The sequence below is a fragment of the Hibiscus syriacus genome, unplaced genomic scaffold, assembly GCF_006381635.1.
Source record: "Hibiscus syriacus cultivar Baekdansim isolate YM2019G1 unplaced genomic scaffold, ASM638163v2 tig00111614_pilon, whole genome shotgun sequence".
Lineage (NCBI taxonomy): Eukaryota > Viridiplantae > Streptophyta > Magnoliopsida > Malvales > Malvaceae > Hibiscus > Hibiscus syriacus.
This window is the reverse complement of record NW_024063134.1, coordinates 162,606-186,056: the sequence shown is the minus strand read 5'-3', so window position 1 is coordinate 186,056 and position 23,451 is coordinate 162,606. Positions and strand designations below refer to the sequence as shown.

Here is a 23,451-nt window from a genome sequence, read left to right as displayed (position 1 = left end):
AATACGGAGGATTTATCACTGGAGATTATTTTTCTTAAAACTGAGTTTGTCTCACTTGAGACTGTTTTACTTGAAACAAGACATTTCATTTGACTCAAGATTGTTTTTCCTTGAAACAAGACATTTCATTTGACTCAAGATTGTTTTTCCTTGAAACAAAAGATTTTATTTCATTCAAGATTGTTTTTCCTTGAAACAGAAGATTTTATCTCATTCGAGATTGTTTTTCCTTGAAACAGAAGATTTTATCTCATTCAAGATTATTTTTCCTTGAAACAGAACATTTTATCTCACTCAAGATTGTTTTTCCTTGAAACAGAAGATTTTATCTCACTCAATATTATTTTTCCTTGAAACAAAATATTTTATCTCACTCAAGATTGTTTTTCCTTGAAACAGAATATTTTATCTCACTTAAGATTGTTTTTCCTTGAAACAGAAGATTTTATCTCGCTCAAGATTGTTTTTCCTTGAAACAGAAGATTTTATCTCGCTTGAGATAGTTTCCCTCGAAACAAAAGATTTTATCTCGCTTGAGATAGTTTCCCTTGAAACAAATTTTGTCTCTCTTGAGACAGTTTCCCTTGAAACAAATTTTGTCTCCCTTGAGACAGTTTCTCTTGAAACAAAATTTTGTCTCCCTTGAGACAGTTTCTCTTGAAACATAAACTTTGAAAATGTTTCCCTTGAAACAAATTTTGTCTCTCTTGAGACAGTTTTCCTTTGAAACAAAATTTATCTCACTTGAGATGGTTTTTCTTAAAACCCTTGAGACAATTTTCCTTCGAAATAAAATTTATCTCACTCGAGAGAGCTTCTCTTAAAACAAGTTTCTTATTAATTTTCATCAAGTGTTAAATTTCTGACAGGAATTCAAAGAGCCAACAAAGATTTCGTTTCACGATTTCAGCAAAGAATCAATCCATATTTTTCACCATTGAATGAAATGGATCTCAACAAAGATTCGAGAACCTTTGGGTCAATACCTTCGGGTACTTCAAACACAATTATTATTGACACATGATAATCTTTTGCAGGTCTGAAAATTTTCAAAGAGAAGATAAACATATCAACATTTCCAGTACAGAGTTCATAATGAGAAGAACTCATCCGACAGAGGGAGAAGAAGTTCATAATGAGAAGAGCTTGTTCGACCTATCACTCGATTCACGGTATTTTGAATCAGTGACACCTCGCTTGAGGGATTGACAATTCTAGAATAGTTCATAATGAGAAGAACTCGTCCTAAAGGAGAAAGATCGTAATGAGAAGAACCCATAACCTGAAGAACTGAAGATGAAGACTCAGCCAAGAGAACGAAGCAAGATGACATCATTTGCAGTAAAGACTCGACAATTTCGCAGAAGGAGAAGAATTGACATTTCCAGTGAAGAGTTCACAGCATGACAAGAAGAGACCAAGATAAAATTGGTGCTTTATATCTTTTCTCTATTCTCGTTTCACATCAATGAGCAAAGAGGGCCATCTGTAAGCATCAATATTTAATTAAAAAAATATATATGTTATCACATAGGGGCCATACCCTACACCACTACTTGCACCATTTCTTTAAATAAATGCCCCATCTTTTGCCCATTGCCTCCCCACGTGAAGAACATCAGCAAGCTCCCAAATCACCACCAAGCCACCAAGTTGCCAAATATTGTCATTACCTACGTCAAGCAGCAACCAAAATTAACAAAAAAAATAAGTGATCCACTAAATTTATCTTTTCTAAGAAATTAGGTATCATTACCTAATATACACTACCATTATTCTAACGCCAGTGGAAGACCCACTATTGAGAAATTAAAATATTAAATGGATGAGACTCATTCGAGGCAGGGGAGAAGAGATTTTGAACACCTATAAAAAGGGGCTCTCGATCAACAACAGGGAAGGAGGGGGAACATTCGGTGAGAACCAGAAATTATTAGGGGAGATCTCGGTCATGAGAAAAAACAACAAACACGGGGATTGACTATTAGAGTGGAGGAGCAAGCAAAGAAAAAAATGAGGGAACATGGTTCATTGACAACATGAGAGGGAAACATACTGTAAAAAGGGGTTTCGGATTTTCCCCATCTTTGTTTCGGAAAGCTGTATATCAGGGAGTTTATTTCCTGATTTTTCCCTATAACAAAAGCAAAGCAAATAATAACCAAAGATCATAATACTAAACAATTTTCTTGAGGTATTTTTAAAAAAATTCATTTTCGATTGTTGATGTGTGTGGTGTGTGTGATCTGTTTTGAAATAAATAGCAAAATAAATAGGAAAGAGGGTGTTTTGTGTTTACCTTTTCACCGTTGGTGCCAAACAGTGACCATGTGCATTTCTTTGGTTTCCTAGCTGAGGAAATGGAATGAATGAGGAGGTAGAGAATTGGGAAGGAATAGAGAGATGGGTCCATGGGGTTTACTTTCAGTCTAGGTTAGGCTTAATGTTTAAAATAATATAAATATTAATTCATTAAAATGGTGATGTGCTTGGAGAGAATAGTGATGTGGCAGGGTACACTTTAATTGGTTTAGTATTATTAGATTTAATTTAATATTCATGTTTTTTATCCTTTTTGATGAAATGGTGTAGTTTAGTTGTGTGCGTTTAGTTTAAGTTTTGTTAAATTTATGTTTCATATTAAATATTTTGGGTAAATTAAGTTATAGTCCCCAAACTTTACCACCCTTTTGTAAATTAGGCACTTTCAGGATTGCTTTATAATTTAGTCTTATGTACTTGTTTTGATTTCGTTATTTTCCCAGTTTTATATTATAATGTTTTGGTTTATTTAGTTTCAGGGCCATTCTAGTTTTGCATTGCAATTCATTTTGGTCCCTAAATCAACATTTTCGTATTTATAATTTTGTTCCTTTATTTTATGCTCATTTAATTTCAGTCCAAAGTATTATTATATTTAATTGTTACTGTTTTAGACATTTAACTTTCTGCACATTACATTTTGGTCTTGAGAGTATTTAGATTTGTTATATTTTTAGTCATTTATATTAATCATAGTTTTATTTTAATTTTAGTATGTAAAGTCGCATATTAGTTGTTTTTTTATTTAGATTGTTATTACTTTTGTAGTTAAGGAAGTAAATTTCTATTTATTATTATTTAGCTCTTGTTTTAAGTATGATCAGGTTTTTTAATTTGTACATTGAAAATCTTGTGTTTCTGTTTTTTAGTCATATTTGTAATACGCATATATATATATATATATAATTAATATTAATATTAGTTAAATTATATTTATTTAATTTTTTATTATTAGTTACTTTATAAGATATTTTTACGTTAATTAGTTTTTATATGTTAATCTTTTGTTATTTGAATCCTTTAATTTCATTTTTAAAGTATTTTCTTTAAGTTATTAATTTAAAGCAAATTAATTAAATTTTTAATAATGGATCATAGTTTAACTTTTTATTCGATTTGTAATTTCTACCATTACGAGAACGTGCAAGCGACACAGTACCAATTTTGGGCTCTGTGGGGGTGCTAATCCTTCCCCACGCGTAACCGACTCTCGAACCCATTTTAATTGAATCTTTGGTAAACACAGACCGGTTTTGTCTTAAAAATGATTCTTCTTAAAATTGTTTTTAAAAAGACATTTTTTAGGTATTCAACCTACCTAACCCAAAGGTTGATGGCGACTCTATCCAATTTAATTCAAAACCACCCATTTTCCAAAATTGAAGTCGTAACTGTGTTTTTAAACAATTAAATGATTGTCCCGCTCTAAAAACGGTTACGACAATGGCCAATGAGAAAGTGTCCTTATTCGAAGAGAAAAATGCACTAAATTTGCATCATTGTATACATTTTAGGCATAAATAGGATCATGATATTCATAAATGCATCATTTGTTGATATTTTAGGAAACATCATCCTTAAATAACCAAACGTCCTCATCACGAAGGAACTATGCTATCTCAAATATCTTTAAAGATAGTCAGACGTCCTCATCACGAAGGAACAATGTCATCCACCGATCAGAACTCCTCATCACGAAGAAGCATCATCATCCTTAGATAACCAGATGTCCTCATCACGAAGGAACCGTGTTATCTCAAATATCTTTAAAGATGGACAAACGTCCTCATCACGAAGGAACAATGTCATCCATTTATCAGAATTCCTCATCATAAAGGAGAATCATCATCCATAGATAGTCAGATGTCATCATCACGAAGGAACCGAGTTATCTCAAATATCTTTAAAGATGGCTAGATGTCCTCATCACGAATGAACAATGTCATACACTAGTTTGATTTCCCTTGAATAAAGTGGATCTCTCATCAAAGCATAAAATCAACTGGACGAAAATTCTGTCTTTTGTCTTTGCTCTATTCTTGTTAACACAAATGAACAAAGAGGGGCAGCTGTCGACAGTCATTTTCATCCCGCTATTATTTATATATTATTATTATATTATTATAAATATTATTAATAAATAATAAATTTTATTATAGTAGATATTTACAAATCAGGACCCAGAGGCCCGTTTACAAGTTCAACCCGAGTCAGGCCCAAAAATGATCAAGGCCCAAAAATGATCCAAGCCCAAATAACGCAGCAGACCCAAATAACCTGAAGGCCCAACAAGTCCAGATCCGGCCCAAAGAACCCAATTCGGCCCAAAGAACCCGATTCTTCAACAACCAACAAGCTCAGCTGTTAGATCTCTCCAGATCCAACGGCCCAGAATGAATCCAGCAGAAATCCTAGGGTTGGTGAACCCTAGGGAGACTTTGGTGTTGCCTCTAACTGCTCCGTCGCTTATATCCAACTGCTATGCCGCCTACATCCAACTGCTCCGCCGCTATGTTCCCCAACTAAATTCTGCCACGCCACCGAAGGCTCCAAAAGACGCAAAGAGGACCGCACAACTCATCGAAGCTACGGTGAGTCACCATCGTAGATCCGGTGACTCACCGAAGGGTTCAGTAGAATAGTGGCTCATCGAGGGTTATAAAAAGCCTTGATATCCTGCAAAGAGAGGGGAGAGCAAGGATGAGGACACCAACGGGGAGATCGAACCAACAAGGAAGAAATATACAACCAACACACCAACTGAGAAACAACGAGAAAGAAGAGGAGAAGAAGCAATTTACCCTCGGATAGACCAAACGCCGCTGAAAACCTGTGTAAACTGAGGTAAAACTTTCAGTTATTGCTTAGATCTACTAATTTTGAGGGGTTTTTTAGGACTAAAAGGTTAGATTTGAGTTTAGGTGGAAAATAGGGTCATTTTGGGGGTAAGTTTGTAAATTTCGGCCACCGTGGGTAGTGGCCGGCAGTGGTGGTTGACGGCGGCAGGAGGTTGTCGGTCGGTGACCAGACTCTCTCCGATGAGAGATTTTTAGAGAGAAACTTTGTTTCTTTATCTTAGAGAGCGAAATTTTGTTTCTTTCTCTTAGAGAGAGAAACATAAATGAGAAATGAGAGAAATATTGGCCTTTAGGGCCATATTTGGGTATAAAAATACCCCTCTCCAAACGACATCGTTTTGGATAAGGGGTATTTGCGTAATTTAAGTCACGGGTAAACTATGTCTGCAATCCTTGAGATTTTATAAATTTCTATATTAGTCACTGAAATCATATTTTATGCATTTTAATTCGAATCTATAATTTTATTTTCTTTATTTTTAGTCACTTAATCATGCACATATATATATTTAGGGTAAATATTAAATTTAATTCCTAATTTTTGATAATTTTTATTTTAATCCCTAATCTTTAATATTTTAATAATATTTTGACTATTATAGTATTTCAAATGAACCTCTAATTTTTATATTTTATAATTTAGTCTCATAATTTTAATATTTTATTTTTTTAAATAAGATTGTAGGATTATTTAAAATATAAAGTACTTGTAATAGTAACTTTAATTTTTATATTTTCTTGATTAAATCATTAAAATTATTATATGTAATCAGGTTATATTATTTTATACAATAAATTATAAAATATTTTCTTAATTGATTAGGAATATATATTTTTAAATAATGTATTGATATAAAATAATATCCTTATTGTTTTTTATTGGATAAAAAATTAAATTAAATTCAAATTTATAAATTTTACTGCAAAGACATTAATTAATAAATAAATGTACTAATTTTGGGCGTTGTGGGAGTGTTAATCATTCCCCATACGTAATCGACTCCCGAACTCATTTTCGAGTAAGCAGACCCTTTTTATGTTATTTTAATAATATTTTTATAAATTTTATTAAAATAACATAGTATTTTTTGTGACCAATTACACCTCGATAAATGATTGGTGGCGACTCTTCAAATTTGTGTTTTATCTTTTATCATAAGAAAAACACTTACTTTTTCGAGGTGAGATTTAGAAAATAACGACACTTGTTTTCACCGGGAAAGTACCGTCTCGACAATTTCTTATTTTCTTCAGATTTCATATACCACCCCAATGCACCAGCAAAGGTTATAGCACCAGCAAGAACTGCATAGTTCTGGTACGTATCAGTCGATGTTTGCTCGGTGGATGCTCTAGATGTCAAGGTGGATGGAGCTATTAGGCTTAGCATCAGCCACGGAACCTGCACCCGGTTTCTCCCCTGGTACGTCTTGAACCACAATTGCAGCGATGTGGGGAGAAAAAAAAGAAAAGAAGCCCCTGTTGTTTGCAAGTGGACAAGACACCATGGCTCTCCAGGAATAGAAGAAATCAGAGAATCGTATCCAAACATCGATATCTATATGCAAATGATAAATGAAAAACAGCCTGAATATAATGTGTACCTGTCTGTAAACATTTTCCGCAGCCTTTTCCTCCTCGGCGAGTACTTCCCCACCACTAGAGAACCTACGACGAATGCATCTAAAAGCCATTCTGGTTGCCATAGTAGGACTCAACAACAATACCTGAAATGCTGCAACACAATCATGTAACCAAACATTTAGAACTAATCATCCCGTATCAGCGCCGTCACACAGTTTCTATCAAGGCGAAGATCGGAATGATCAAGTTAAGACTACAATCTACATATTGCACAACCATTCAAGATCAAATCAGCTTCAAATGAAAGCATCAACATATTTTCCAAGAAAATGTCATAAATGCCCAATGATTAAAGCCAATGAATCATGATCCGTAAACATTTTAATCTAGAACGCTGATTTTGTTTTCGATTTCTGCGTTCATTTCATGAATACTATGATTATGATCTTTCCGAGCATTACACTATACATCACACTGAATTGGAATAGAAATAAGCAAATCATTTTCCATCTAAAAGCAGCCAATATTAAGCCATGATGATCGTAGAAAAAGATCACATAAAAATGCAAAAAATTTGCTTACCGATCAGCTGAAGCGGTAAAGCTCTCGTGGAAAATGAAAAGAGATTGTAAGGTGAATTAGGCTGTTGCATGTACAAGGATTTTTTTGACCCCACTCAATTTTATTCGAATTTTAATTTTATTATATAAATATATAATGTTATATTTAATTGATTAATCTAAATTCGAGTATTACCACCTCATTATGATTTGATTTTAACTTTTGATAATATACAGTATCATTTGTAAGAAAAATAGAAAAAGCATTGTGCATTATACTTATATTAGCTCAACCATATACTGAAATATCATCGATATATCATTGTTCCGTTTTAATAAGTTATTGTACGACACAACATCATAATCTATTGTATGACTCTACGCTTGTAGTTTTGAAGTTGTAAGTTTTCGATATACATAACTTATTCGACCAACTAAATGTATTTAGGTGACGTTTGGTTCGCATGAATCCCTTGGAATTAGGGGGAATTGGAATCTAATTCCACCACTTTTTCATGTTTGGTTCAAGTTTTCAAAGATGATTGGAATCCTAAATGACTTCAACTTTCCATCAAAGGAGGAAAAATAAATTTTATCCATAACATGAGGGAATTAAAATCTTTTTGAGGAGGGAATGTGAAATTTGATCATACTACTCTCATCATTATTTTTCATATATTTACTTTTTATTTTTCTTATTTTATTTAGTTATTTATTTATTCTTTTATTTATTTATTCTTATTTTATTTTTTATATTAGTTTTATCTATATATTTATTTTCATTTGTATTTTCCTCTTGTTTATTTATTTATTTATTTATTATGTATATACAATTATTAGTATTTTCCTTTATTTTATTTTTATTTTTATTTTTATTTTGCTTGTTATCTTTATTTTGATTATTTTATTTATTTTTCTTCATTTTTTCTATTTCTTTTGTTTTTAATGTTCTTTATTTTATTTAGTTTTTTATCTTTATTTTATTTTTTTATGTATTTTCTTTATCTTATTTTTCCTTTTTTCATTTATTTTATTTTTCTTTAGTTTATTTATCTTTATTGCTTTTTTTTCTAACATGCTTCTCGATTCTTTTAAGGGTACACTTCCGAATCCATCATGGGTAAGTGATTAAAATCGTTATTTTTACCTTTTAATTTAAAGTTACAATCTTCTTAATTAAAGACAACTGAAAATTACGTAGTACCGAAAGTGCAGTTCAATGGTGCTAACCCTTCCTTGACTTATAAGTTTTTGGTATATTTTTTTGTAACTAATTGACATACTTCAATTGGGATGTATCGAAATATTGCTATATCTTTTGGTAACTTATTAACATATTTTAATTGAGATGATTTTAACGTATGATATTTATTAGTATGATTTTTATAATTTTTTGAAATGAATAATCAATCAATAAAATGAAAATTTAATATTTTTAAAATTTTTATAATATATTGCTATATGTAAATTATAACACAAACTAAAATTAAGCAAAAAAAATAAGAAGGGCAATTCTGTCATTTTACATTACTGAAATCAAATTCATCTGACATATCTACGAACCAAACAGAATATGATATTGGTTTCCAATTCAATTTCCTGCTAACCAAACAGGTTTCAGATTCAGATTCTAATTCCTGACAGATTCTAATTCCTTCATAGATTCTAATTCCCTCATAAACATTCCAGTAAACTAAACGCCATCTTATTTAATTTTATATAGAATATTAAAATCCATCCAAAGGAGGCTTCTCACTAAGGTGGTGTTTGTTTTTGCAGAGGTAAAAGGTCTGTAGTTTGTGGACCACATCTGCAGGCATCTGCAGCAGAAGAGGTGGACCAAAAGTCTACAGTCTGCAAAAAGAAGTCTGTTTGTTTTTTAAAGTCTGCAAACTGCTAAAATAAACTGAAATATAAATAAATTGGTTTTTTAAACTATACTCAAATAACCATTTTTGCTATTAATTTTTTAAAAATTATAAAATGTCATTAAATTTATTGAATTATTACAAAATAGTCACTATAATGTTGTAATAAATTATAAAAGTTCGATAATATAATAATTATTTTATAGTATTTAGATAAATTTATTAATAATTTTATAATCTTTTAATAAATTTAATAAGTATTTTATAATTTTTTTAAACTTTATTGACGAAAATGATCATTTGTATATAACTCAACGATATGTAATATACTTTATTTGAAAAAATATATTAAATAAATATTATATGAATTTTATTATTATAAATTATTACATCTACGGACTATTAGATTTTGATTTTAATATTATATATCATTTTAAAAATTATTATTATATCAATCGATAATGAAATCAATTTGATTTTAATTCAATCTGTTTGTTTCGGTTTAAGTAATTGTTAAAAAAATTATATTTTAATTCTCAATTATTATCGATTCACAAATATATCAATACTCGATTTTATAATATCATTTAAATCATCTTAATTTATTCGACTGGTACAATCCGATTCTAGTAACATCAAAAAATATATATAATATATACTCCATATAATATACATCAATTAGTATTTTTCTATTTAGAAAAAATATATTATTTGTTTTTTTATTTATTCTGTATAAAGGGACTTTCGTACTTTACCATAATTAAATGATAAGAATCAGATTTTTCAATAGTGTGAATATTGTTTTATTAAAACATTTATTTTATCTTTTAATGCTAATAATTGTATGTCCCCGTGATTTTCTAAGTTTTTATATAAGAAAAGTTTACTAAGTTTAATTGTATAATATTTTTTACTAAGTTTAATATATTTTTTCAAATAAAGTATATTAGATATCGTTGAGTTATATACAAATGATCATTTTCGTCAATAAAGTTTAAAAAATTATAAAATACTTATTAAATTTATTAAAAGATTATGAAATTATTAATAAATTTATCTAAATACTATAAAATAATTATTATATTATCAAACTTTTATAATTTATTACAACATTATAGTGACTATTTTGTAATAATTTATTAAATTTAATGATATTTTATAATTTTTTAAAAATTAATAGCAAAAATGGTTCTTTGAAGAGGTTAGAAGAGCTTTGAAGACATAAGTTCACGTATGTGCCAAGAAGAGGACGCGCAGACGTTAGAAGAGCTTCTGTCTTCTAAAAAACAAACGGTCTGTGAAGCCCAATGTCTGCGCGTGGTCTGCGTGGCGCAGACATAAGAACTTTGAAGACTTTAAACAGTGAAAACAAACACCACCTAAGATTCTCTTTCTTATTTCTTTCCTCATTTGATTTTAATAGTGAAAAAATGATGTTGCGACAGTTTTTGACAATTCACCTTTTCCAATTTAGACAAAAAAAAAACATATGTGATTATATGAAAAATAGAGAAAAGAACTGAATTGTCAGTTCTGAAATTTTCTTTCTTCGAGCTTGTATAGTAATTTATTTACAAACTTTTAGTACTAATGTTAAGGTTAAGGATAATAATATTATATGTAGGTTAACAAACTTACTAAATACAACTATAAGTAAACTATATATAACTATGGGTAAATAATATAAGTATGTCAGTGATCATGTCAACTATTATAGCTAATAGGAGGTTCCAAAGAATTCCAAAAATTATGGAGCAGAAATACAATCTAGTGAAATATGTAAAGGAGGTCCTTTGCGAGGAAAATCTAAAAGAACTTCACCATTTCAAGTTATCTTTATCTTTATATATATATATATATATATATTGTATTTTCGATTTTAAGGTTTTATTTAAACTAATTTAAACTGACTTATGTCGTACATCTGTTTAATGCGTAAGTCTCCTAATGGAGATTTTCTGTATACATAAATATTCAAATCCGAAATATTACTTAAGTAATATCAAACTACTTATTACTTGAATTAAATCTCGTGAGTCATTTCAAGTTATCTTTTAAATGAATTTCCGTATGATAGTGGATTTAGAAATATTTTTTAGAATAGACATGTATTAATAATAATAATAAATTTATATGGAAAAAATATAATTTTTTAATATAGATAACTCTAATAAAATAAACAAATAACATAAAAAAATCAAATTTCAGACCGAATAGTTTAAATTTAAGATAAAAAACATCATCAAAAACTATCAGAACTATCCAGTTAACGAAAATCGTTACAACGACGATCCTAATATTATACATTACCAAATATTACATTAAAACATAGTCAAAGCATGACCAAAAATATTTATTAAGCATAATTCAAATTCAAAACACAAAGTTATTACAGTTATGAAATCAAACAAGGAAAATCTCTAATTGCGATTTATTTTCCTGATCAATCACGTCAAGAAAAACGGGATCAACGGTGATATGGCTATCCACGTGTACTTTGAACCTATGACCCCACCACAAGACCTTAGCTTTACCGCCGATATCCACCTTAGCATCGACCACCATCTCCCGCTTCCCCACGTCGTCCAAAAACTTCTTGGCGTGGTGAGCCAGCTCCATGCCGTCGAGCCGAGTCGGCAGCTTCAGCACCTGACAAGATCGCGGCCGCTGCGAGCCAGCTTTCACCTGAGCCGCGCCGAGCAACGTCCCCTCGTAGAAGATCGACATGGTGGTCGAACCGTATCTGATGGGCGCTACGTTGGGGTTGGTGACGTGGACGGTCAGGATTAAATCGGCGTCCACGTGGGGGAGGTTGAGCTTGAAGGAAGTGAGCTTGATCGAAACGAGGTGAAAAGTCGGGTCTTTCGGCCTCGCGCTGAGGAGAGCAGCCACCACCGTCGCCGACGCTGCTCCGACGAAAGCGGAGGTCCAGCTCCATTTTACCTTTTTGCCCATATTTTTAGCTGAAAAGTACGAAGATAACCTTATCCTACTTTTTGCAGAAAGCTCGGAGACTAAAAGGCTGGAGGGTGGTGGAAAGCGGACAGAGAGCTTAAACGGAAGTCAATGGGTGGAATTACAATACAATCCTTGCATTATCAAATTTTTCATTGATTCGGAAGGGTGTTTTTGGAATTAAGAAAAGACAAGAACGATTCATGTATGGAGCTGTCCAAAACAGTGTTTTTTGGGAAGATAAGACACGGTGGCGATAATGAAAGATTTGTAACATTGATGGACCAAAGATAAGCTGCCACGGCAGTGGCTTAACTAACCATTTAGATTCTAGAGCTCATATAAGAAAATTGAAAAAGAAAAACTTGATTTTCGTTGCTTTGATGCTATACATGTGAAAATCGTTTAGCTTTTGATTTACCGACCAATGGATTCAAGGTCAATTATTTGAATATTCCTTTTTCTCCGCTCAATTTTTAAGATTTTATCTTGATTAATTCGAATAGACACGCATAATATATTTGATTTTGATGGATGAGTCTCCCAACAAATTTTTTTTACATACATAAAAACTCGAACTCAGAACCTTACTTAAGCGATATAAAACTACTTACAACTTAAACCAACACGAGTTGTTTCAAGTGATAAATTATTTGAATATTCTAATAACTCAAAATATTTAAAAATGTGAGGATGAAATTTATTAAACAGTTTCAATGACCAAAAAAACAAGTTTTTTAGATATTTCAATTGTATTTGTATGTGTATGCTTTGTTAATGATTAATAAAGATTTAAGAATTAAATTGAAATATTTAAATATTTGATTATCAAATTAGAACGTGTCATATAGTTTGGTGATGCGTAGGGAAATTAACTCATACATTAATGATATTGCTCAATTTGCCTTATTTTGCTTAGTTTTTAGGATAAATTACATTGATCATCATCGTTAAACTTTACTCTCTCTCCTATTTTACTCATTATACTCTAAATTCATTTAATTTTCTCATTGAATTTAATACAATTAGTATTTTTATCAGTCAACCGTTAAATATTTAATGACATTAAAACGATGTCATTTTAGAAAAACAAAAATTTAACTAAAACGACGTCGTTTTATATTTATATAACAACTCATTTATAACATCGTTTAGTAAGAAAATGACTGAGTGATCAAAAATGTTAATTATGTTAAATTCAATAAGAAAATTGAACGAATTTAAAGTACAATAAGTGAAATAAGAGAGAGAATAAAATTTAGTAATGTTTGTTTCTGGTATGTTTGTTGACTTGGTGGATTGTGTATAGGAGGATATTGGCTTTAAAGTGAGTAGCTTGCATACTAGGTATTTGGGGGTCCCTTTGGTGACTCGTAAGTTGTCTGCTAAGGATTGCTTGGTCTTGGTGGAAAAGATCAAGGCTAAGCTAGGGTTTTGGTCTAACATATAGCTTTCTTATGCTGATAGATTACTATTGGTGAAGGTTGTGTTGTTTAGCATTGTCAATTCTTGGTGCATGCAGCTAATTTTACATGCAGCTGTTATAAGGAGGGTTGTGCAGTTGCTATCTAGATTTTTTTTTTTGGAAAGGTTGGGATGTGTTTATCAAGGGTGCTAGGGTAAGTTGGGATAGTATCTATGTTCCCAAGGCTAAGGGTGATTTGGGTGTAAAACGTTTGGCCTGTTGAAAAAAAAAACTTATGTGTTGGTGTTGTTAAATAATTTGCTTGCTTCCGAGGGTTCTTTGTGGGTTGTTTGGGTGCGAAGTTATGTATTTAAGGGTAGAGATTTATGGCAAGTGAAAAGCAGGGTGTTGAAAATATTTTGATGTTTTGATATAACAAATTAAGTGTTATTGAATTTTAAGATTTTATAATCATTTGAAAAGTATATTCGATTAAATTATTTGAATATCAAAATATTACTCCAAGTTTTTCAAAGATCAATTTCAATCCTTATTAAAGTGTAAAATTATGCTTTAAACTTCAAATATTTTTGAAATAATTTTTACAAAGTATTTCGAACCAAAATCGAGCCAAAAATCAATTTTATAAAGGGATGTACTGATGCGCTCTTTGGTGTATCGATGCACACACTAATTCGAATGCATTTTGTGTATCGATGCACAGTCATGCATTGATGCACTCATGATTTTAATGAAACATCGAATGCATTTTATGTACCGATGCACAGAATATGCATCGATACACTCCTGACTCTTTTGAAACATCGAATGTAATTAGTGTACCGATGCACCCCAAGTGTACCAATGCACTAGGTCTTATAACAGTCGAAATATTTGAATTTTACACATAGTGTACCGATACACCCTTGAGAGTGTATCGATGCACCTACACTCCCACCAGATGTTTAAATGATAATTACTCAATAACGACTATATTGATTTCACCAATGATCCCCAAAGTTCAAAAGTGATTCAAGATGTATTTAAACAAGCTTAGGAGCTATTGATCAACAACAATTAAGAATAGAAGCTAGAGAATCAAAGAGAAAGTCTTGAACTTATAGTTTGAGCATTTTCAAGCCTATTTTCATTCAATATTCATTTTGCTTTCAAGAACACCATTTGTGCTCAATTGTATTCATTCTTGAGTGTTTTTTATTTGTTCTAGAATTGTGCAAACATCTTACCTTGTGAGGTTTTTCTGTAAGTTTGCGAGATTTGTATTTTTCTCTTTGGGAGAGAGTGTTCTCAAGAATTTGGGGTATAATTCTTGAGGGATTTGTAAGGTTACTCTTTGTCCTCAAAAGAAAGACAAATTAGTAAATTTGTGAAAAATCCTTAGTGTGGATAGCTAAGTAGTGGACGTAGACTTTGGTTGAGAAAGTCGAACCACTCTAAATCGCTGTGCAATTATTTTTTATTTTCTGCAAAAGCTTCCACCAGAACTTTTATTGCAAATTCACCCCTTCTTGGCTATTTCGTCGATCGATTAACTCAACACATGGTCTCTTTTAACTAGGTACTGAGGAATGTGCTAAAGCTTAGAGATGAGACTCATCCTTTAGTTTATGATATTAGGGCTTAGTTCTTTGCCCGGTGGTGATGGAATGAGATTAAGGACATGAGACCTAAGGTTGACTGACATAGACTCATCTGATTTTCCTTGTATGTTCCCAAACATTCTCTCATTGCTTGGATGTATGTTCTTGACAGACTTCCTACTTCATATCGTCTGAAGATGATGGGATTTAATGTTGAGGATGGTTGTAGACTGTGTGAAAGGGTGGTAGGGATGCTCGTAATCATTTATTTATTTTAATGTTCTTTTGTTGGCAGGGTCTGTGAGGCTATCCTTGGGCTTTGTAGAATTCAAGGGTGGTATGGTGTGCTTTTATTTATTGCATTTGGAAGGAATGAAATCGAAGACAATTTAGAGGGATTAATAAAAATTTTGAGACGTTGTTAATACCATTAAGGAGATTGTTAGGATGAGTGTTCATTGGTCGACTATTGGTCAAGATGTGGTTAATTGATTCCTTTGTACAACTTGGGGCATTCATGCTCATTAGGAGTTTGTTATGATTTTGACTAGTTTTATTATTTGTAGCAGTGTAGACTGTTTTCTTAGATAATAAAATTCGATTTAAAAAAAATCAGTAATGATTGGTATACATATTTTTTAAATCTTGGGTGTCGAAAAATTTCCTGTTTAGTTAAACTAAGGGTCTGTTTGTTTCACTTAAAACGTTTTCCAGAAAACGTTTTCTATAAAATGAATTACATTTTCTGAAAAAAACATTTTCTGAAAAACATTTTCTGAAAAACATTTTATGATGTTTGGAAGATGTTGTTTAAACTCTTTTTCCACTAGTTAATGAATTTTTAAAAAATTATTTATTACAAATATTAAATACAATAAATAATATTATTTATCATAAAACTTAATATTATTATTTTTAAAATATTAAAATAATTTATTTATTATTAAAATTATATTTATATAATTTTATTAATAAAAATATTAATATTGGTATATTTTATTGAAATAAAATATTATAAATTATATTAATTATTTATTAAAGTAATAGTGTTATATTATATTTTAAAAATATTAATTAGTATATTTTAAATATCTTTTTTAAAATATTATTAGATTATTATATTAATATTTAATATATAAATAATATTATTCATTATTAATAATTTAATAATATTATTTCTATGAAATTAATAAATAATATAAATTTTATTAATAATTTATTATATATTATTAAAATAAAAATATAATATCTTATATATTATTATATATAATTGATCATTTTATTATAATATTAAAAATATAATAGTATATTATTAGAAATATTAATAAATATATTTTAAATATTTTTAATAATTAATATTTTAATTAAAATGATATTAAAATATTTTATTAGTATTAAATTCATAAAATAAAATTATTTTAAATATTTATTCTTTAAAATTAAAAAATTCATAAAATAATTTACGTAAATTCAAACCATAGGTGTATTTCCTGAAAAATCACCGGTAATCAGTATATTTACCGATCTAACACCGGTCAGATTATATTTCCTGATCTAACACCCGTAGCAATAAAGCGTGCCCCCTGAACCGTGCTATATGCTGATTTGGCGTCACGTGGGGTATAGCGTGCCCTCTGTACTGCACTATACGCTGACATGAGTTACACGTGTGTATAGCACACCCCCTGATCCGCGCTATACGCCACGTAGAGGTATAACGCGGATCAGGGGCCACGCTATACGCCACGTAGGGGTGAATTATATTTAACGCGGTCCCTGGTCCGCGCTATATCTTTTATCTGAATAATTATATATAGCGCGGTGCAGGTACCGCGCCTTATATGGTTATAAATACCCTCCTCCGCCGGTTAAGTTTCTCACATCTCCTCGCATCTCTCCTCTCAACTTATAAATTAATACAACAATTCCGTCAACGAGTAATAATTCTGGCAATCTTCTCATATTTGATTTAGAAGTTCGTGCGATTTTTCGTTATAAGGTAATTTTGTTATAATTTTTTAATTATACTTATTGTTTATTATCATTATTTGAAAAAAATATTATACTAATTATTTTCAATTAATTTTTATGTTTGTAAAATTGAAAAGCGGGAGCATAAGACGAAATAGTTCTGCGGTGCAGGTAATAATATAAAATTATATTATTTAAATTATTTACGTTGATGTGTAAAAAATTATTGTATTATATTTTCGTTCATATATAATTTATTTAATCAGGTTTGTTTCATTTATTTTTTTTGCAGATATAATATTGCCGCACTTTTAAACTCAAAGAATGGCGCGACTTTGAGCTATTGTTTATTATGATGGTGAAATTCGAGAAGATGAAACCGACGTTGTTTTCGTATCAAATGAGCGTGTTAAAATATCATTCAAGAGAAACATAACTCTTGAGGAGCTGATAACGAAGATTTCGAGGAAGATTCATGTTGGAAGTAGTAGAAGAATGTCGTCATTGTAGTACAGATTTCCAACATCATTGTTGCCATTAACTTATGCAGCGTTCGAACTTTCGAACAATGATGATGTTCAAATGATGGTTGAAGCTCAAAGTAATTATTCAGACGCCGCTATTGAGATGTATACATATTTTGTTCAAGTGTGTATTGTTCGGGGTCAATCATTAAGCTCCCACTATGGGCTGGCTGAACAAGTTGATCAAGTTGACAGCCCGACTACAGTAATGTGTAATGATTTTAATGCCATAATGGGGAGACATTCATCCACAACTCCTTACGATATGTACCGAGGTGGGTCCACGAACAATCCGTATGGCAATACCACATCCAGTTCAAGGGGAAGACATTCATCTGCAAATTTCTTTGACCTTAATATGGAGATGTCATCGACGCAACAATCTGTGCAGTTTTCATTTGACACGATGGCTTCAAGCTCCAGAGGGAGGTATTCGACTGCGAGCTTTTTCGATCTCAATGTCGATATGCCTTCTAGTTCAAGGGGAAGACATGCAAGTAGTAGGTTCTTCGACCTAAATGTGAAGCGCATGGAGGAACCATCATCTCCACCAGAAGAACCGCTTCGTGAGCCTGGTGCGGATGGTGCTGAGACTGGACTATTCATTCACCCAGAATCACCGCAATTCAACTCCGATGATGATGATGTAGATGAAGTTCCAGGAAATGTGACACAAACTAACCCTCTTGCACACATGTATGAAGCTGATTATGGTGCAATGTACGGGCCAGAATTTGCGGATATGCCTAATCTCGATGACTATGGATATTACTCATCAATAAATAATGGTGTGTTATCTTTAGGCATGGAGTTTTCAAGCAAAGAAAAAGCGATGATGGCTATCTAAAATTACAATATCTGTAATTCTGTTCAGTCCAGAGTCAACCGATCGACGACCAAAAAATATGTATGCTACTGTGCCCAACGCGAAAACGGATGCAATTGGATGGTTCGCGTATCGAAAATGAAGAGAAAAAACAACATATGGGAACTAACAGTATACAACGGTCCTCACACATGTTGTGCTGGAGGGTTCAACCAAGATCATCCCAACTTGGACTCTGAAATGATATGTCAAGCCATCATGCCCATGGTAAAAGCAAGCTCTCATATAATTGTTGCAGTGTTGATTTCAGCTATACAATCGCAATATGGGTACACTGTCTCCTATAAACAAGCTTGGTTGGCAAAACAAAATGCCATTGTCAAACTTCATGGCGAATGGGATGCATTTTACAATGAACTTCCAGGTTGGTTTAGGCTGGTGCGGACGTTGAATCCTGGGATAATTGTGGACTTCGAAACCTCCTATGCATACCATAATGATCGAATTTTTTACGATCGAAGCCAATTCTACCGGGTTTTTTGGAGTTACCCACAGTGCATTAATGATGCCAAATACTACAAGCCTGCGGTCCAGATCGACAGGACTTTCTTGTATGGAAAATACAAGCAAGTTTTATTATTGGCAGTTGTCCAAGATGGCAATCGCAACATTCTTCCAGTTGCTTTTGCTCTTGTCGATGGAGAATATACAGATTCTTGGGCTTTTTTCCTCTGAAATTTACGTGCACATGTTATCACGAGGGAAAACATTTGTATCATTTCAGATCACGGAGCTGGGATCAAAGCAGCAATGGAGTCTTTGGGTCCAATGTGGCAACCACCATTTGTCCAACATAGGTATTATCTCTGACACATTGCTGCGAACTATCATGGAAGGTACAAGAAGAATGATGAGCGTCAATTAATTGTGCGCATGGGTAAATGAAAGCAAGTAAGTAAGTAATACATTTTTTGATCATTTTAATTTTGCAAAGAAAGCAAGTTAGTAAGTTATACATTTTTTTGATCAAGTTACGAACTACTTCCTCGAACGTTTGAATCAATGCTTCAAGATTTGTGGGCGAAGAACGAGGAAGGATACGATTACATCAGCCTCATCGATAAAGAAATATGGACGAACGCATATGATGGTGGATATCGATATGGACTCATGACGACCAACTTGGCTGAGGCAATCAATTCAACCTTAAAAGGTGCACGTCACTTACCTGTAGCGGCTTTGGTAAAAACTATATATTTTCGTTTGGGGGCTCTTTTTGCGAAGCTCGGAGGACAAGCTCAAACCTGGATGCAAGGCAGTCATGTTTATCACCCTAGATTAGTTGCAGATCTACAGAAAAAAATTGTTGCATCAAATGGAATGTCTGTAACAAGCTTCTCTAGAAGGCATGAAATGTTTCATGTCACAGAGTTGCTGCGACCTCTTCAAGGGATTGAAGCTGTGTCGTTAAGAGTAAATCTAAGGGACAGAATGTGCAACTGCGGGTTTTTTCAAGCTCTGAAGTATCCATGCTCTCATGTGATAGCAGCTTGCTCGCATACACGTCAAGACTATAACCATTTTGTGGATCCCGTATACCTACTATATGAAGTTTTTAAGGTATACGAATTTGAGTTTCCCCCCATAGTTAATGACAAAGACCCTGATAAGGTTCAAGATTGGCTTCCGATTGTACCAAATCTGAGTTTATTGAGGGAGCGTGGTTGTCCAAAATCCAATTGAATTCATTGCAATATGGATATTCGAGAAAGATCTAGACAAGACAGAAGATGTGGCCATTGTAGAAACCCATGACACACTAGAAAAAAATGTCCACTTCTGTTTCCATCAAGTAACAATTGATGAGGAAATGATGTATTTGTTTATCATATAATAATTCTTGTATTTTAATTTGCATTTACTTCAAGTTAATGTCATTCGATAATCGCTGATGAATATTAAAAAAACGAACACAATCATTAAATTTTATCAAACTAATAACAATTTGGTATTTAAATACAACAAACTTACAATAAGAATTAAATGATAAATGATAACCAAATTACAATAATTGATATTAAATGGTAATAAACAAAATTAACTGAAATATATTAAAAAAAAGTCCAACAAATTTAACAAAATAAAGTAAGTATTAAATGAGAAATAATAAAAAATTACAATTAAACAAAATAAAGTAAATACAAATATAATAAAAAAATCTATCGATGCCTGCGTCGTGAATGTGTTCCGCAGGGCGGTGGCTGTCGGTCTCGAGGAAGATTTCTTCGTATCACTGGTTCTGACTCCTCGCTGTCATCATCGTCATCGTCGTCATTGTCGTCCTGAGCAGGTACATTAGGTTGATGAGGAGCTGATGACGATGAAGCACCTCCATAGAATAAGGACCCTGGAGGTGTATGACTGACTATCCCACCGACCTGCAAAAACTGGGAAAACCCAGACATCGCTGAGTGTGAAAACTGTACAGGAGGTGTCTGTGCTGCGGCCATGGGTGATGAGGCTGAACCCGCTAAATATCCAATATATGAACCCTAAGTCAGATCTGCAAACATAGACCTATAATAGCCTCCAAGAGGGGTCATCAGTGACGGTGGTGGCGGCGAGGTCATAAAACCAAGTGAAGGCGGCGACGGCGGCATCTGGTAATGGAAAGGTGATGGCGTCATCATATATGGTTGTGGCATCATAAATGGCTGCGGTGGCTGCTGTGAAGGTCCTGCTGGTGCATATGAGGATGAACCGGAAGCACATGCTCTCCGTCCATGAGTCGGGGGACGATGGTGCTGTGTCGGTGAACGTCTCTGTCGACGTCGTGGAAATGTCTGTCCTCGTGCATCCTTGGAAAGTATAAACAATTTCCCGTTACTGTTGAACCACTCATAATAATCCTCAGCATACATCAAGAAGTCAGTACAAATGGGCTCTCTACGTGGAAGGCGCCGATGTCGATCCTCCCACAACACGACCCACTCATGATGCCTCACCAGCCAATCTGTATCTGTCTTGCCGCATCTATCTAAGCTACGCAACTCGTCCATATTGCGAGGTTCTTCCGGAATTGGTTGAAAACAACCAAACTGCCAGAGCACGCGATCAGTGGAGTGCCACTCGACGGTCGCATAACAGATCAGAGGGACCATCGCCATCCAAACATCTGATGGACCCCTCAACTCAGGTGGGATCACTGCCCTCACATCATCAATAGAATATGGCACCCATTCAAACTAAAACAAATAATATATAATTTTTATCAAAATAATAATCTAATTATATAACTATAATCTAAAATCGATTTTTAAACATTAAAATTCATACCTGTGTGCCAGCCTTCTGATCGATTAGCACCGTATTTTTTTCTAAATCATCAGGTAGCTCCTGATGATTTTTCCTATCAGTAGACCACCTATTCAAGGAAAAAAATTTATTATACGTTATATAAAATTATTAATATACAAAATCAGTTTTATAATTACCTCAGAAGTAGTGGAAATACGAATAGGTTCTTCACAACGGGACATAAAAAGGGCAATCGATACCATGCCCATGACTGCAGCAGTAGGAGACATCCGCCGATAGCATTACGCCTTTAGTCAGTGGCTCCACACATCTCCCTGTACAACAAAGCCAAAACTGCCAAGCCCCAACTGAATGATCCGGCGAGACAAAAGTCGCTAAGATGTCGCAACCACATGCAGTGAACTAGGTTGCGCGATTTGTCCGACATCAGCAACCCTCCTATCAACTGCAATATGCATGCCCGTGCATACATCTTAAACTCATCCTCAGAGGCATCTGCGCTCAACTCCCGAAAATTGGCATCTAACCAATTTAACGGTATCGTACCTCCGATAAAACTTTCCGGGACACGTCCTAGATTATCCCGATACAAAGTAGTCCAAGAACCGGAAGCTATCCCTGATATCACATCTCCATCCACCGGAAGCCCCAGGTGCATAGAAACATCCTCAAGCGTGATCGTGCACTCTCCGCACGAAAGATGGAATGTGTGGGTCTCTGGCCTCCACCGCTCTACTAAGGCAGAAATAAGGTCTGATTCTATCTTACAGTGACCCTGATATCTACCTATGTAACCAAATCCAGCCTCTACTAAATACGACAAGACACGGCTAGGTATCACTAACTTAAGATTCCTAATAAAAGGATCTAATACACGGTCCTTCTCCTAAAAATAAATAATTACAAAAATTAATTTTTAATCTAATAATCATGCATTAAATAAATCAACTAATTATTACTAATAATTTAAATTAAATTAAAACGTTAAAATATTACCGTATCAGCAAAGTGTCGAGATATATGATTTCTATCCAAGCGAAGTAGACTGCCTTCCATTATATATTTGCAAAAGAATTATATTAGTAAAATATTAAATAAAGTAAACTACTTAAATAAATTAAAAACATAATATTAAAAATATTATAAAATATACCTTAAACAGAGAGAGTATTTGAGATAAATTGAGAGAATTTGAGAGAATTTGGTGTGATGAAAGTGATTGAGGATGAAGATATTTATAGGGAGGATTGTGGTGTGGACGGATGGGTAATTAAAGGTATAGCGTGCCCCCTGATATGCGCTATACCCCTACGTGGCGTATAGTGCGGATCAGGGGCCGCGCTGCTATACCCACGTGTAACCCATGTCAGCGTATAGTGCGGGGCAGGGGACGCGCTATACCCCATGTGGCGCCAATTCAGCATATAGCGCGAGACAGGGGGCGCGCTTTTACTGCTATGAGTGTTAGATCGAGAAATATAATCTGACCGGTGTTAGATCGATAAATATACCGATGATTTTTCGAAAATTTCACCCAAACCATAAGTCAATTTTAAAAAACACAAAAAAAAAAAAAATCGGTTGAGAGAAAAATATTTTAAAAACAAACATACCTAAGACTAAACCCCCCAAAAATCACGTATCAAAATAGCCCTTCGA

At 33.0% G+C, this 23,451-nt stretch overlaps 1 protein-coding gene across 1 annotated transcript; it reads right to left on the bottom strand.

The window, feature by feature from the left end:
- Nucleotides 1-11,558: 11,558 nt before the first annotated feature.
- On the bottom strand, nucleotides 11,559-12,214 carry LOC120165767. The gene has a single exon (XM_039175209.1). The coding sequence runs from the start codon at nucleotides 12,145-12,147 to the stop codon at nucleotides 11,596-11,598; it is 552 nt and encodes a 183-aa protein (XP_039031140.1). The 5' UTR covers nucleotides 12,148-12,214; the 3' UTR covers nucleotides 11,559-11,595.
- Between the last annotated feature and the right edge of the window lie 11,237 nt (nucleotides 12,215-23,451).